Source organism: Ictidomys tridecemlineatus, chromosome 2 (assembly GCF_052094955.1).
Source record: "Ictidomys tridecemlineatus isolate mIctTri1 chromosome 2, mIctTri1.hap1, whole genome shotgun sequence".
Classification (NCBI taxonomy): domain Eukaryota; kingdom Metazoa; phylum Chordata; class Mammalia; order Rodentia; family Sciuridae; genus Ictidomys; species Ictidomys tridecemlineatus.
In genome coordinates this window covers 47,822,876-47,840,821 of record NC_135478.1, presented here as the reverse complement: position 1 = coordinate 47,840,821, position 17,946 = coordinate 47,822,876, and the positions used below count along the sequence as shown (strand labels likewise).

At 39.8% G+C, this 17,946-nt stretch overlaps 1 protein-coding gene across 3 annotated transcripts in view; it reads right to left on the bottom strand.

Annotated features, from left to right (window-relative positions):
- The window catches only part of Rft1 (RFT1 glycolipid translocator homolog), a 48,939-nt gene that overhangs the window by 18,659 nt on the left and 12,334 nt on the right, over positions 1-17,946 (bottom strand). For all 3 annotated transcript variants that reach the window (XM_013362051.4, XM_040289718.2, XM_005317201.5), the window contains exons 5-10: positions 17,798-17,899; positions 13,293-13,430; positions 7,225-7,303; positions 2,869-2,919; positions 1,870-2,000; positions 56-200 (exon numbers count right to left, since the gene is read on the bottom strand). In XM_013362051.4, coding sequence (XP_013217505.1) covers positions 56-200; positions 1,870-2,000; positions 2,869-2,919; positions 7,225-7,303; positions 13,293-13,430; positions 17,798-17,899 — 646 coding nt within the window. The remainder of the gene's footprint in view (positions 1-55; positions 201-1,869; positions 2,001-2,868; positions 2,920-7,224; positions 7,304-13,292; positions 13,431-17,797; positions 17,900-17,946) is intronic.

The following is a 17,946-nucleotide window of genomic DNA, read 5'->3' as shown; positions in this document are numbered from 1 at the left end:
CTCTTCTATTTCTGTTTGGAAATTAAAACAAACTAGACCAAACTCTAGCACATACCTGATCCTGAGCTAAGCATGGCCCCTCCATAGATATCCAGAGCCAGTTGAGAATAGGCAAAGCCAAAAACAGTGATGGTCAGGCCAGCCAGCAGGGCCAGCTTGAGCAAGGACTCCAAAACCATAGCAGCCACAGCAAAGTCCTCCTGGGTTAGGGGGAAAGGGAAGGAAGCTGGATAAATCATGAACTGAAGAACACCCTCACATCTCACCTTCCCCCTGTACTGTTTTACAGATCATTTTTCCAAATGAATTAAGATAAGACCTCATTGCTTTTCTGTAGCACATTTCTTTTCAATCAGGAAAAAAAAAAAGTGGGGATAGTGTGTATCTTTTAGGTGGCAAGAGGGGAGGTTTAGTTTTCAACTCATTTAGAATGAATCATTTTAAATATTGCTTATGAACCACTCACTGTACCCTGATTAAAAAGATTTTTTTTTTGTAGTTGTAGATGGACAGAATGTCTTTATTTATTTTTATATGGTGCTAAAGTCACTTGCCAACAATGGATAAATCTAAAATCTGAGGATGCTCAAGTCCCTTATGTAAAATGGCCTCACACGTGCTAGGCAAACACTCTGCCACTGAGCTACAGCCCCAGCCCTGATATTTTATTCTAAAATGGAGTAAGTTTTCATCTATGCCAGCCGGCTCATGTTTCTCCTGACAAATATCTTAAGATGTTGATTTATTATCAATGTACACTTGGGTTCATATTCTTAAACCAGACTGAGAACTAAAGTAGCTCATCTTGAGATACTGTGTGCATAAACTATACTTTGTAAAATGCCTTCTTACATATGTAAGAGATGGATTTCGTTTTCTTTGAATTCTAAGATACGTCAGACATTTTCAATGGTTTTAGAAAAAGCAGTTTCTATAACCAAATGCTCCTGGATTAAAATTTCTTCATATTGACCAACCAGAGTACATAGATTTTTAGGGTCAGAATGTAGCCCTGGACAGACACAGTCTTTAAAAAAACTTACATAATTGGTGTGGTGAGAGAAGCCTTGTGACCACATATTTTCTTCCCTATGCTGTAGGTTAGCCCAGCTCCAACCTTGGCATCCTCTGGTGGTTCTTTTTTTTTTTTTTTTGGTACTAAGGATTGAACTCAGGTGTGCTTAACCATGGAACCACACCCCCCAGCCCTTTTATTTATTTATTTTTTATTTTGAGGAAGGATCTTGCCAAGTTGCTTAGGGCCTCAAGTTGCTTGTGATCCTCCTGCCTCAGCCTCCAAAGTTGCTGAAATTACAGGTGTGTGCCACTGCACCTGGCCCTCTGGTTCTTGAGAATCTGAGAATAGGAGAGACTATCTTATTCTTATACCTAAAACTAAGCCATGGGTGGGTGTTCTGTGCTGCACTGGGGACAATTATAAAGAGCTCTGAAGCCAGGAATGGTAGACAGGAGGACTGCAAGTTTGAACCAGCATCAGCAACTTAGAGAGACCTTGTTTCAAAATAAAAAATAAAAAGGGGTGGAGATGTGGCTCAGTGATTAAGTGCCCCTGGGTTAAATCCCCAGTAGCAAAAAAAAAAAAAAAAGCTGGGAGGGCTGGGTCAAAAGTAAGGGCATACAAAGGGACAAAGGGGTAAGACAAAAGGGGACAGCCAGGAGGAGAGGGTAAAGGTCAGGAAACAGAAATGAGCTTAGGTGCTGCCATCTGCCAGAATGTGATAGAAAAATGAAAACTAGAAGAACATTTCATATCAAACAAAAGGGAAATAGACCATTCCACATTTCTGTCTGTCTAGCAATTAGATAGAAGTTCACTTGAGAGATGATAGGCATGAGAACCAGGATTACCTGCCGCTGAAGTGTGGCATCCTTTTCCCTCTCCAGTACCTTAGCAAAGAATATATAAAAACTCTCCTCTATTGGCTGAAAAATTAACCTGGCCACAAGGGACCCAAGATTATTCACTATATCATATACACCTATAAAACAAAAAGAAAGAAATGACAATCATATTTGTTTTTCTATTTTAACTTTCACAACATTATTAAAATGGTAAATATGTTTAATTAAACTTTTTAAAAATCTTGAGATAATTTGAGCTTTACATGTAGTTAAAGAAATAATCCAGAGAGCCCATGTACCCATTACCCAGTTTCCCAAAATGGTAACATCTTGCAAAACTATAATACAATATCGATCAAGATGCTGACATTCACACAATCGACAAGATCTTCTATCTAGCACTTTTTAATAAAAGTAAAGTTGCTTTTTAAATTGTTTTTTCATTTCTTTGGTATAAAAAAATATGGAAAAGAAAAAAAAACTGAGAAAGACCTATTTAGCCACATAAACCCAGGACAGATCTTTATTACTGTGATAGTGAATTCCCTGTTTCTTCTCTCCTAGCACACTTCCAACCCCCAAAATGAGCACCAGAGCTCACCAGGAAGCAGAAGGCAAAAGGGTCTCAACAATAACTTGCCACTCAAGTTACACAAGAGGGCATAGTCAGTACACTGTATATGTTTATACAAAGATGTACAATTTATAATCTTAAGAATTCATTTCTAGGGGCTGGGGTTGTGGCTCAGTGGTAGAGTGCTTGCCTAGTATGTGTGAGGTCCTGGGTTCAATCCTCAGCACTACATAAAAATAAGTAAATAAAATAAAGGTATTGTGTCCAACTACAACTAAAAAATAAATATTTTTTAAAAAATTCATTTATTAATTTATAATAGTGTTCAGATTCATTGCTCACTAAATATGTCAAACCACAAAGAAAGATATTAGGAAGTATCTATTAATAGTATTCACCTTTAATTAAAACACTATAGAATTTCATCTTACCTTGATCACCAAAATTTAATACATTCAAAAATGTCATCACATATCTCTCGCCTATAAATGGAAAAGCAAAATAATTAGCATTTTCAATGCATAAATTAATTTCCTTTACTCTTATCATTTATCAACTTTTCAGGTGGACGAATACCCTCAAAGAAGAAAAATCAGATAATTGGTTACAGACTTGTTCCTTGTCCTAAGGCTGATTTCAAGTAATCTCATAATTTGGACAATGCTGAGGGCTTTATTAACAGCAAATCTCCAAGCCAGCTAAATTAAAAACCAACCAATAAAACCAATCTAATAAGTTAAAAATAAAATATGGAGAAATTATTGAACGGGCTGGGGATGTGGCTCAAGCGGTAGCGCACTCGCCTGGCATGCGTGCGGCCCGGGTTCAATCCTCAGCACCACATACAAACAACGATGTTGTGTCCGCCGAGAAATGGAAAATAAATATTAAAAAATTCTCTCTCTCTCTCTCAAAAAAAAAAAAAAAGAAAAGAAAAAGAAATTATTAAACGACTGTCACAAGTTTGTTTTTTGCAGTGCTGAGAATAGAACCCTAGGCATTGTACAAGCTAGGCAAGCACTCTACCACTAAGTTACATTCCCAGTATGTCCCAAGTCTTAAGTGGGTGAAATAACCAGAGTGTAAATTATCTGTGAAGGGAAATGTCCATGACAGTGGCACATGCTCATTCCACTTCCTCTCAGGTAGAGAGACCCGCCCCCACTCCCCAGGGCCTAGAGGTTCTGGAAGCTCAGTTCATCCTCAAATCTAAGGCAGCCCAATGCCTTCAAGATAAAGACACCACCCTGGAGCAACTCTGTCCCATTCTATGAATTTTCTTATCCATAAGTGAAAAGCACTAACTCTTAAAAAGACAGCACTAAACAGTGCCCAGAGCCTAAAAGGGCAAGTTTTCACCTCCTAGAAAATGCTCATAAAAGAAAGCATTAATTAAGAGGTTAAATTTCCATCTTCTGTCAAGACTCTCCTCTCTCTGATGTTGTCTCCTTACAAGTATATGTAGCAAAGACCTCCGAAGGTCCTCCCAGGTCTGTATCTCTGATCTACCCTAACTGTTAACATTTCAGGGGGGAAAAAAAAACTGCATCTGAACATGTACAAATCTTCTTTTCTTATCATCAATCCCTAAACAATACAGTTTAACAATGATTTACATAGCATTTATATTACATTAGGTATTATTAGTATTCTAGAGATTATTTAAAGTAGATGAAGGATATATGTAGATTATATGCAAATACTACACCATTTTACATAAGAGACTTGAACATTCTCAGATTTTAGATTTATCCATTGTTGGCAGGGAGAGACCTTGGAACCGATCTCTCAGGATACCAAGGGACAACTGTACCCTGCTTTCACATGGCTTCAAATGGCTCATTAGTGTTTGCAAAAAGTCTGGGCTTCTTTATTCTATGTATGAGGGCTTTTACACACTATCTTTGTGGCCTCTCTTCACCAGTCTCATCCCTATCACACTGTCATCCTCCGTTGTCACCTACCTATCTGGGGTTAGCCTCCAGTTGCTGCTCAGAGTCAGGCTGGGCCTAGCTAGGGTATTTTTACAACCCAGACTGGCTTTTCCCTACCTTCTGGCAGCATAGGCCTCTCCTCATATTCTACCAGCTTCCTGAGGGCAGAAGACCCCTCTCAGTTATCTGTGTCTCTGAGTTCCTAGCAGAGATCCAGGAAATGAGAGGCACTCCAGAGACTTCTAATTGATTGAGTTAACATTTCCAAGTATAGTCCCACAGTCTTGAAATGGTTAACCACATGATGTGTGCAACTGGTGAGAGCATGAGTTCCTTGAGGTCACGGTCTGTTTGTTACTCTTCATCTCTAGTCTCAGCACCTTGCATACAGTGCTGCAGGAAATGTGGGGGCAGAAGGGAGGAGCACATACATTTTTGCTACTACAAAGTTATTTTAACATTTTTTAGAGCCATAATTATTATTATTATTGTTATTATTATTTTTATATTGGAGATTGAACCCAGGGGAGCTTTACCACTGACCTATATTCCCAGTGCTTTTTATTTTTTATTTGAGACAGGGTTTCCCTAAGTTACTGAGGCTGGCCTCAAACTTATGATCTTCCTATCTCAGCCTCCAGAGTTGTTGGGATACAGGTGTGCACCACTGAACATGACTCAGAACTGTAGTTTTTAAAGATAAAAGAAACTTAAGTTGTCATTTAGCCTACTTCCTTATTTTCTAGCCATGGAGATGGAGGCCCTGAGAAGTTCCTAATGGAGAAAGGAAGCCATATTAGTATGGCCCAACTGTGGGGCAAGTACCTGGATTTGCTCAGGACAAGCTCAGGAGGCTTTAGTGAATGGCTTAATTAAATGTTGCAAACACATGTCTAGCAACTGTAATCTGTGCAATGTATTGAAGAACATCATGTAGACTGGATCCAACTCCCTCAAACTCATTAAAACTGCTTTTAAAACTTTGGGAAGAAAAAAATACAAAACAACATCCTCACCAAAACTTTCTCCGTTGATTTTTCTGTTCTAATCACAATGTGAACTACCACAACACACAATTTTGCTACAGTTTTCTTCTGTTGTCACTCTTCTTACTCTATCAACAAATACTTGCTGAACATCTGTGGTGTGCCAGGCCCAGCAAGGAGACTCCCTGCTTTCTAGGAGCCAGCTCTCTCAAGGTTTCTGACCCAGAAATCCCCCGAATAGTTTAACTTTTGTACCAGCAGTCATAAGCTCAGACTAGAAGCATGCACTCTCAAGGCTCAGAGGGCCCTTAAGCCCCTCTTGGTCCTCTCTCAGCTCATAGATAGGAAAAGAGGCCCGGGGGGGAAGTAAATTACTTCCCTTTGGAGTCATAATTAACAAAACACAAATAGGGGGAGAAGAAAATAACAAGATAATAGTGAGGGTAGTTGTTTTAGAATACTAGGATTATATTTTCTGTTTTTTTAGAATTTTTGTAATAGGATTATATTACTTTTATATCTAAAAGATCATTTTGAACTGCGTATGGTGGTGCATGTCTGCAATCCCAGTGGTTGGGGAGGCTGAGGCAGAAGGATCACAAGTTCAAAGCCAGCCTCAGTAACTTAGCAAGACCCTCAGCAACTTAGCACAAGACCTTGTCTTCAAATAATAATAATAATAAAAAGAACAGGTTGGGGATGTGGCTCAATGATTAAGTGCTCCTGGGTTCAATCCCTGGTACCAAAAAAAAAAAAGGATAATTTTGAAAAGATAAAAAAATATATTCAGTAACAGATATGCAGATCTATTGACATCAAATCTGCATGTAGAAAAAACCCCTCCACTTTCCAGCTGCTTATAGCTACCTCAAATTTCATTCTCTGAATTTAAGCTGAGTAAAAATCAACCATATATTATGCTTTCAGCTCATTGTCAGGGCCTCTGCATTAGGAGTTCTGTCAGAAGTCAGATATCTGACCAAACTATCACATGGGTCAATCTTAAGTAAGAAAATAAAACGATGAAAACCTTGTTCTTAAAAATATTGAAAAAAAAAGAAAGAAAAAATATATTAAAAAATTGGAATTGTGAATTCATGGGTAGTTTCCTCTATCTCCAAAGTTTTCTATAATTGATAACACTTTCATAACAACTCTATTAAAATGATATACCACCGGGTTTTATAGTTAGATTTTGATAGTTTGGCTCTGCTTGGTCCTCAGCCCATGACTGAGAGGTAGTGGGACCTTTAGGGAGTGGGGCTTAGTGGGAAGAAGTCAGGTTGTGACGGCACACTGTTGAAGAAGATACTGGAACCTCAGACCACTATTGTCTCTCTCTTTGCTTCCCTGCTGTGATGAGATGAACAAGCCTCCTCCACCACAGGCTCCTGCCATGATGTACTATGTTACCACAGGCCCAAAGCACCAGGGACAAGTGGCCATGGAATGAAATCTCTTAAACTGTGAACCAAAATAAACCCTTTCTCCTTTTAAGTTGATTAGCTTAGGTATTTTTTCACAGTAATGGAAAGCTGACTAACTCAGACTTGGATTCCAATTAAACTGTTCCTCATGGACTGTAGGACCCTGAAAAAAATTCTACAACCTCACTGATGCTCAGTTTCCTTATCCATAATAAAGGGGGAAATGTCTTTAATGAGGCTGTAGAGAGATTTAAATTAGGCAACTTAAGTAAAGCATAAAACTAAATAAATGTTGTTTTCCCTCTCATTAAAAAAATTCTGAGGGTCCTCTGCCAAGGGGGCTCCAGACAGGTAGTTTTGATCCAGGTAATCAACAGTTCTGTGAAATCCCTCTATTTCTACCATGATATCCTGACTGCTCAGAGTAACCTTTTACTTACCTTCTGTCAAAATTTGTTTCAAGAAAGACTGTTTGAAAAAACTCCAGGTTAATTTAGCCTCTTTCCAATTTACAAAATCCTAGAAAACAAAAACAAAACAATGTTAAAATCCTGGGTATTTCAAGGCTTAGAATATAATGCTATATGAGAGGCAAATTCAATCTGGTCCCTAAACTCCAACTTGGAATAGTCTCCACTGAATTCTTATTTAACATTAAGCATACAGAAGGCATCCACAAATACTAGAAAAGACTTTATGTTACTGCTATAGTCTGGATCTTGAATGTACCCCAAAGGCCATGTGTTAAAGGCTTGGACCCCCGCATGGCATTCTTGGGTGGTGATAGAACCTCTCAGAGATGAAGCATAGTAAGTCATTGACAGTGTACACATGAATGGAATTGTGGGGTTCTAGACTCTTCCTCTTTCTCTAGCTTCCTGGCCATGAGGTAAGCTGTTTTATTCTGCCACACACTTCTACCTTGATATAAGCCCAAAGCAATTGGGCCAATACATGATGGACCTGAAACCTCTAAAACTATAAGCCAAAATAAACCTTATCTCTTGATAAGTTGCTTATCTCAAGTAATTGTTATAGTAACAGAAAGTTGACTAACCCAATTATCAAATACAAAGAGAAAGTCTATAAAGAGCATACCCAACATTTATACACAAAGACCTCTAAAGAACCACCAGGATCCCCTTGGAAACTCAGACAGGACACTGACCATGTCTAACACATACAGCTTACAGTGAGTTCCTTTTCTTTAAAATAATCTGTTTAGGTGACATGCCTGAAACCTCAATGACTTGGTAGGCTGAGGTAAAGTGATCACAAATTCAAGGCCAGCCTGGGCACTTTAGTGAAACACTGTACTAAAAGATAAAAAGAACTGAGGATATAGTTCAGTGGTAGAGTACCCCTGGGTTCAAGTAACACACGCATGCATATATACATCTGAAGTACACCAGTCTACAGCATAAATTCTGCTCCACATCCTAATAGGCCACTTAGGGTCCTTTTACACAAGCATATGAGATATGCTTGTAAATTTCAAAAGAAATTCAGCCTTCTAAGGTCAAGTAAACCACTTGAAATTAGTATAACAGAGGAAAGGAAAAAACAAAAGTTCTGATATTGTTCTTTTGAAGTTCCTGGAGGCATCAAACTCTCCACCTTCTAAGGACAAAGAGGGTAAGAAGGAAGCAAATACTCAAAGCAAAGGTCAATGTATGAGACACGTGGCTTTAAAGCCAGAGAGCTAACCATAAAATGGAAGAGAGGGATGGCTAGTAAATCTCCCCCAGTTCCCCTGGGGCCCCTCCTCTATCACACAAGCATCTTGGAATCCCAGATATTCAGTCTAGATGGTAGGTTCTTTTTTTTTAAATTTATTTTTCAAATTTCAGTAGACACAACATCTTTATTGTTTTTATGTGGTGCTGAGGATTGAACCCAGCGCCCTGCGCATGCCAGGCGAGCATGTTACTGCTTGAGCCACATCCCCAGCCCAAGATGGTAGGTTCTTAATCCTAGGATATTTGCATTTTGAACATTTTTGATTATCTGAAGTGATGACTTTTTAAGTGGTGGGATTTCAAAGGGCTCTTTGGTAGGGGGTGAATCACAAAGGCCAAGCCCATGTCATCTCTCCAAGAGGTCAGCCTCAGCTGAGGAAGTGGGTGCAAGAGCATTCCTGGAACCTGCCCAGTCACATGGACCCCTGTTCTTGACCCAGAGCTTATCTGTGTACAGCAATGCTATCCAGCTGAAATGTAATGTTCAATTTTCTAGCAGTCTCAGTGAATATGAACAAGAAACAGGTGAAATTAATTTTAACATATTTTATTTAACCCAAAATATCATTCTTTCAACATGTAATCAATGTTAAATATCAAATAAATATATATGTATATATTTATATGTGTGTGTCATTTCACATTATTTTTTTCATACTGAGTCTTTGAAATCTAGTATATTTCTTGCACTTACAGTTCATCTCAATTCAGACTAGCCATGATCCAAAATGCTGTATGGCCACATGTGGCTGGTGGCTACCATTTAGGACAGGGCAAATCTGCAGCATCTCTTAAGCAAGTGGTTTTCAGCCCCCATTCTCCTCACCTGAACTTCCCTTCTAAACAGTGGGAAAACAGGTCTAAATCCTCAGGAATTGTGCTGCCTTCAGGGCATGGCCAAACCTACAGCAGATGCCAGGAAGCTCAAGCCCCAGAGTAAATATTCCCTGGTGAGAAGGAAAATGGACCACAAGATGTTTAAAACAGGCCATCATCATCTCCTCCCCCAAGAACAAAGAGCACCTGACAAGTTACCACCACTAGGGGGTGCTATGGACCACTCATCTACAAATGCTGTTTCAGCCCAGCTCTGGGGGAGGCTTGGCACCGCCATTTCCCTCACACTACTTCCTGGCCCAAGCAATGGTGGATGGCCCTCTAAGGGGTCTGTACAGTAGTACCTGTGCTCTTTTCAAAAGAAACAAAAAGTTGCAGCTTATCCATGAGGCACTGGTGAAGTCCTCTTGCCAGTTGGTTGTGAATGGCTTTGGGAATATGAGTTCTTAAAAGAAAAAGTTCATTAGGAGTGTGAAATCATGACAGGGAATCCAATCTGAAAAGTTCATGCTCATTGATTCCTTTCTCCTAATGCCTTCAATTTAAATGGGCTGTGGTTCAGAAGGAACAGTCACACTGCTTACTGCCGCTTCCACAAAGTGCTCATTAAGGATACATTGGCAGTTAAGTCCAATCTGAGATGGGGGTTCAACTTGGGGGTGTCTGCTAAGTGGGAGAAAAGAGGTAGCAAATTCTGTGGACTTCTATCATTCTATTCAGAATGAATTTCTCACTTGGGATGGTAAAAAAGATCTATTTCACAAAGCTGAGTTGGTTCTGCTGATGTGGTCTAAACAGAAGTGAATTTCTCTAAAATCTGAGCCATTCCACAGCTTCCCTGATTGACGGGGGAAAATGAGTCTTGCAAAGTGAAAGGTGATGGGCTGGGGATGTGGCTCAAGCGGTAGCGCGCTCGCCTGGCATGCGTGCGGCCCGGGTTCGATCCTCAGCACCACATACCAACAAGGATGTTGTGTCCGCCGAGAACTAAAAAATAAATATTAAAAATTCTCTCTATCTCTCTCTCTCCTCTCTCACTCTCTCTTTAAAAAAAAAAAAAAAAAAAGTGAAAGGTGATGGGCAGTAACACCACAAAAGGGCTGGGGTTGTAGCTCAATGGTACAGCGTTTGCCTCACACACGTGAGGCACTGGGTTCAATCCTCAACACCACATAAATAAATAAAATAAAGGTACTGTGTCCATCTACAACTAAAAATATTTTTTAAAAATAAAAGAACTTCATCTACCTTTAGCTTGAGTCACTCTTCCACTTCCCAAACTCTTCTGACTTAGGATGATCCAATTAGCCACATCCTTCTCGCACTGACAACAGTCACCAGAGAGCCTGAGGCCACACTCCTGCCCTTGCCCTCCATCACCACTACAGCCCCACACAGCATTGTTTCCTTTACCCCTTGCTCCACTTGCCCAGGTCATCCCAGAGCTGTTGTCTCTGCCCCAGCCTGTCCATTCCCATTTCCAACCACCCTCCCCCGGCTCTCATTGCTTCTCACCTGGCCAATTACGGAGCCTCTTACTGAACTTTTTCACGTCTTTTCCTCTAGCCCACCCTTCTCATAGTAGGTTCACATTTCAGGCTCAAGCTTGGAGAATGGAGCTCAAGCTTCTGTTCTTGACACAGTCCAAAGGCCAGGCAAGATAAATAACTTTATTAAGCCTTGATTCTCTCATCTGAAAATCATAGCACTGAGGTCACTACTGCCTGACCCAGCTCAGCATGCCAGGTTTACCTCCCTTCATAATCTTTGTTTACCTTTTCTTTCTCTCTCTTCTCCCTGTCCAGCCACCTAAGTATCCCAGTCATCTTTGAATTCTCAATTCCAACACAATGATGCAGGAAATGTAACAGGTTTGGGCTGTCGAGTTTGGGCTTAATTCAGGAGAATTAGAGCCTAATGAAAGGTTTTTGAATAGTGCCTTGATCTAATTGCTTCTGTTGGAGGTTTTTAGTGTCTCGTTTTCTCTCATTTGATCCCTACATCAGGCTCCATGAGGTGGGACTTTTTATCCCAACACTGGCATCAATCAGTGTTTGCTTGCAAGGGTCCTCTGTCAAAGCCAACTCTGCTCTCAAAGCAGCAGTGTAATGGTAGTGACAAAACTATCGTTTAGTGTCACCCACTCATGCCAGGACACAGCCTTGAGCACTTTACATGCCCCCATTTCATCAGGCTCTCAAAATAACTTTAGATGGGAAGGATTATTATTATCCCTACTTGACAGCGTTCTAAGACCATGATAGTTAATAAACACTTGGCGGACTTGTTTTATTACCTTCTCTTTTTGCTTATATTAACAGTTTCACATGCTCCTTTACTAAATAATGCTGAGACACAGGGGCTGGCCCAGTATAAAAAGCTGGCAAGGCTTGGTAAAGCTGAGAGAACTCGGAGAAGAAACTCTTCTGTACTCAGACCTGCTCTATGGGCCAGGGGCAGACGCTCCATGCAAGAAAAATGATCCAGAGTCCTAACCATCTAAGCCTGCAGATGAGAGGCACAGCAGTATCCAAAATTGTCATGTTGACTTAAGATCCAGTAATCAGAATGGAAAGCTTTCCTAATAACTAAAAACATATGTCACTTTGACACTTAATATCTAGTTTTCCCTGAAAAGTTGTATAACAGAATTCCATAAATTCTGAAACTTAAGTCCCACATATTTGGCTACTTTTCAAGTAATCACAAAAGAGGACTAAAAAGTCCAGTGGGTGACTTACCACAACAAAGTACACTACATCCAGTAAGCAAACATGTATGGGGAAAAGGAAACATGCCCAGCACGGAGCAGATTATAGAGCACTTGAGCAGAGGCAGTGCAGTGGACCATTTCATGTGCAACTCTGGGCAATGAACAGTAGCACTGCCCCCACCACAGCCAGAAAACAAGGCAAATGGACCAAGAGAGGAGTTGAGCAAAAAAAGATCATGTTTCACTTCCACACATAAGTATCAGACCTCAGTGGTGTAGATGGGAAGGTTGATCATGTGAAAGACTGGGCTCACATCTAGATAAAGAAACTATTGGTGTCACCTAGCTTTCTGAGAACTTGTATGACATTTCAATTCAAGGAAAAACCAAAAGACAGAGCAGTTTCTGGGTGTTACACTGGAGGCTATTGCTACAAGCACCTAGTAGGAAGTGGCAGAAGCTCCAGGCAAGTAAAGTGATCCTGTTATATATTCTACAGTGCACATAGCAGTTCCTACAACAAGTTCAGACCAAAATGCCACTAGTAGTAAGATCTGGAAACACTGGCCTAGCACATAGCAAGTACTCTATAATTATGAGCTATAAAATTATCTTTCTGGGCTGGGGATGTGGCTCAAGCGGTAGCGTGCTCGCTTGGCATGCATGCAGCCCGGGTTCGATCCTCAGCACCACATACAAACAAAGATGTTGTGTCTGCTGAAAACTAAAAAATAAATATTAAAAAATTCTCTCTTTAAAAAAAAAGATACTTTATTAATAACAAAGAGAAAATATGAAATTTTAAAAAAATTATCTTTCTAATGGGTCCGTGCTTTAATCCTAGTTTCTTGGGAGACTGAGGCAGGAGGATTGCAAATTCAAGGCCAGCCTAGGCAACTTAGTAAGACCCTGTCTCAAAATAAAATTTAAAAGAGGGCTGGGGGTGCTGGGGATGTGACTCAATGGTAGAGCACGTGCTTAGTATGCTCAAGACCCCAGGTTTAACCCACACTCCCCCCAACAAGGAGGGGAACTGGGGATGTAGCTCAGCAGCAGAGTTCCTACTTAATTAGCATGCTTAAGGCCCCAGTATGAACCTAAATAAATAAGTAAATGAATAAATAATATTTCCAACTATAACAAACTAGTTACAGCTTCTTTCTCTCAAGGATAACCATCACCTGTGATTTAAAATAATCAGACAAAATACATTACTTACTCTGTTTCTGGTAAAATCGGGTAACAAATCTGTTATTCTGGAGACAGGAAGAGTGTGTTGCTTGGTTGATTCTGGGGAACTCAGTAACTTTGTGAAATAAATAACATAGCAGAGCACCAGAACGGAAGTATAGAAAAGCTGAAAAAAGAAAACAATGGGTTGAAATTAAACTGCTTTAACATAGGCATAACTGATATGACTATAATTTTGGCCCCAAAGGTCAACCAAAAAATAGAACTGTCTTAATTAACTGCACTTTCTAGTGAGCAGCCTCATCCTCTGGAAGACAATACCACTCATTCAGGTCCAGCTGCACTGCAGCATCTCCAGTGTTCCAAACACTTCACTTAACCAGGAGAACAAAATTTCTAAGACAGGCAGACACTACCTCAAATGCCATAATGTCAGATAAGTAAGTTCTCACAAGGTCTGTATTTGGAAGATCCAGGTGCCAAAATGTGCTGACAGCCAGGAACTTGCCTTCCTCTGGGACTGTGGATTTTCCATAAAACCTGGAAATCCATGACATTTATGATTACAAAGCAGAATTGAGCTTTTGGCTCACTCTCCTCTACACCCAATGCATGGGTAAGGCAAGAGCTGTGGGAAAAAAGGGTGAGACAATAAGAGACCCACCTCTCCCTCCACCCACGTAGGACAAAAGAATGGCTTCTAGCCAGGAGCAGAAGCCAGGCTTTGGTGTGAAGATTGAAAAGGAGTATCCAAAAGGGCCCCTTTTCACAAGCTCCTTTCTATTCTCTTTCCCTCCTGAGAATGGCAGTGCTGAAGGGCTGGGACCTCCAGGCTCTGCAATCAATCTGGCCACACCAAGGCTATTCCTATAAAAGGACACATGGCAAGTAGTTTAGCATATTAGGGCTCCTATGCTTTCATTCCTGAGGGCAGAGACCACCATTTACCAGTCTTCCTTTCGCCCCCATGTCTTTAAAAGACAAGAAGCACTTCTATGGCCATACTCCCCCATCTTAAAGCTCCCTGTGATAAGTGTGCCCTTCTCTGCCTTTCCTCACTTTCCAGCTGACCAGAGCCTTTTTTTTTGGGGGGGGGGGTACCAGGGATTGAACCCAGGGTGCTTAACTACCAGGCCAAACCCCTAGTCCCTTTTTTGTATCTTATTTAAAGATAGGGTCTCGCTGAGTTTTTTAGGGCCTAAGTTGCTGGCTTTGAACTCACAATCCTCCTGCCTCAGCCTCGGGAGCCACTGAGATTATAGACTGCACCACTGCACCTGGCATCCTCCACTTTTTTACTGAGGAAAGATTCACATAATAAAAAAATTTAACATTTTACCTGTATTAAGTGCACAATTTAGAGGCTTTCAATACATAAACGCTGTTGTATAATCATCATCACTAATTCCAGAAAACTTTTATCACCCCCAAAGGAATCTCTGTAGCCATTAAGCAGGTACTGCCCACTCCCCCATTCCCCAGTAGCACTAATCTGCTCTAATCTCTACAGACTCTCCTATCCTGGATATCACATGTTAATGGAAGCATACAATGGGTGACCTTATTGTATCTGACTTCTTTCACTTAGTTTAATATATTTAAGGTTCATCTATGTTGTATTATATATCAGTATTTCACTTTTATAACTAAATAATATTCCACCATATAAATATAACATATTTTGTTTATCCATTCATTCATTAGTTGATAGACATGTGAGGTTTTTCTACCTATTGGCTATTGCAAATGGTATTATTATAAACATTTGGGAACAAATTTTTATTAAACACTTATTTTCTTTAAAAAATTTTTTTTTTAATTTTTAGCTGTAGGGCTGGGGATGTGGCTCAAGCGGTAGCGCCCTCGCCTGGCATGTGTGCAGCCCGGGTTCGATCCTCGGCACCACATACAAACAAAGATGTGTCTGCCGAAAACTAAAAAATATTAAAATAATTCTCTCTCTCTCTAAAAAAAAAAAAAAAATTTAGCTGTAGATGGACACAATACCTTTATTTTATTTATTTTTTATGTGGTAGTGAGAATCAAACCTGAATGCCACACACTTGCTAGGCAAGCACTCTATCACTGAGCCACAACTCCAACCCTAAATGCTTGCTTTTATTTTTCTTAGTTATATATACTTAGGAGTAGAACTGCTGGATCATGTGATATTTCTGTCTTAACTTTTTGTGTGTGGTACTGGGGATTAAACCTACAGCTTCATGCATGGTAGGCAAGCACTCTATCACTGAGCTACAACCCTAGCCCTTTTCTTTTTAATTTTATTTTGAAATAGGGGTCTTACTAAGTTGCTATGGCTGGCCTTGAACTAGATTCTCCTGTCTCAGCTTCCAACGTAATTGAGTTTATAGGCATGTACCACCAGGCCTAGCTCTGTTTATCTTTTTGAAGAACCGACATATTATTTTTTCATAGCAACCATAGCATTTCACATGCCCACCTGCAATGTACTAGGATTCCACTTTCTCCACATGCTCAACAATTACTTGTTATTTTCTATTTTTTAAAAAATTATTTTTAAAAAAATTGTCACCCTAATGGGAATGAAGTGGTATACCTACTGTGTTGTTGGATTTTTTTTCTGTCTTTTTTTTTTTTTTTAGTGGTATTAGGAATTGAACCCAGAGTCTCAAACATACTAGGCTAGTACTCTACCACTGAGCTATATCCCCAGCCCATTTAATTTTATTGTGAAATAAGATCTCACCAAGTTGCCTAAGCTGACCTTGAATTTTCGATCCTCCTGCCTCAGCCAATTTCCAGAGTAGTTGGAATTAGAGTAATTGGGCCATCAGGCCTTGCCCATTTTTTAACTGAGTGGTTTCTCTATTTACTGTTGAATTGTAAGAGTTACTCATTATGTCAGGTGTCTAAGTTGCTTAGAGCCTGTTGAATTGTAAAAATTACTCATTATGTCAGACGTGTCTAAGTTGCTTAGAGCCACCCAGGAGGTTAAGATCTGAGACTAGCGACTTAGTGACACTCTGTCTCAAAATAAAAAATGAAAAGGGCTGGGGATGTAGCTCAGTGGTAGAGTGCTCTTGGTTCAGTCCTCAGTACCACAGATACACATACACACACACACACACACACACACACACACACACACGTTATTGTCTTGAGCCTTGTCACATTCCTATTATACCAGCAGCGCTCAGAAGGTTGAGGCAGGAGGATCACAAGTTTGAGGCTGGCCTCAGCAACTTAGCAAGGCTCTAAGCAACTCAGTGACACTCTGTCTCAAAATAAAAAATAAAAGGGGCTGGGGATGTAGCTCAATGGTAAAACTTCCCTGGGTTCAATCCTCAGGACACCCCCCTGCAAAAAAGTGGGGTTTTTTTCCCCTAATGTAACCCTTTTATTTGACATCTGATACCATGGGACACAGAGAAAGTATAAGGAGAAACCAGAAGGCAGGTTTGACAATGGGGATTCAGTGTTCACCTGCTGTTATGAAGTTTTACTGGCTCTCAGACCTCTCACACAGACTCTGAACTATAATCTATGATGTGATCTGGGTAAAAGCTATGACAACCAGAAACTCATAGTGCAAATGCCTTCCAAGAAAACTCAACCTATAATTGAGTTTTTAATCTAATCTAATCTAATCTCCATGGTCCTCCTATCCTACTAGAGAAAGTGCATAAAAACAATGATAAATGACATAGTTCTAGACCCAATAAATGGCAAAAAAAATAACCTCAGATAACTTCTCCAAAATATACAACTGCAAACTGCTTTTATAGGCAATGTACATTCTTATTTTACTAATTTTAAATCTAGATCTTCAGTGTTCCACAAAATTATATGTAAATTTGCCTAAAACACAGGAAAGAATTTCACATAGATTACTAAGAATCTTAATTTGTCTTCCATACATTAATAAAAACTATACATTGCTTTATATAAACTATATTCTGGTATATATTTAATCTTAGGTTTCATTTTTAAAATAAGGCCTGTACTCTAGTTATATTTTTATTAGAAATATAAATATGAACTAGAACTAGAAAAAGATGAAATGGAAATGAAGTCAAAATTGCTAAAACTGAAAAATGTACCTACTCTGACTTGATTCATTTTCTCTGAACTATATGAGATTTCAATCTAAATTTAAAACAGGCTTGATAGAGTTTCCTCCTATTCTGCAAACAACTGATTGAATTCCAGGGAAAATAATACATGCAATTCGATTCCCACCCTTTACTGTTTTTTTCTCCTCCATAAGACTTTCAGACAATCAAAGATCAGTTTGATATGGGCCTGCCTACAGAATGTCTAAAAGGAGTGTGGCCATCTTCAGGACCCTAAAAACGTCAGCAGTGTCAGTGTATGGAACAGGATGAACATGGCAGCAGAGAAGTTGTGGTAAGGCCAGACTTCGGACATTTACATTCCTCCTTAACATGCATGAATACTGTAAATGTGAGACATATAGTAGTGCAAACAAGAAGAAAAAAAACAGAGAAACGCAGATTAGATTAAAAAAAAGTTAATAGCCATGACTCTTACCTGGGCCAAAGAGAAAATGTACAATCCCCAGAGAGGCAACCACAGTACGAGAAAAGCTGTCAGGATGCTCCTAAGGATTACTGACAGGCTCTCAGCAATCACCTGCAGACACATGATAAAGGTGCACTTTATAGACATGATCAAAAAGG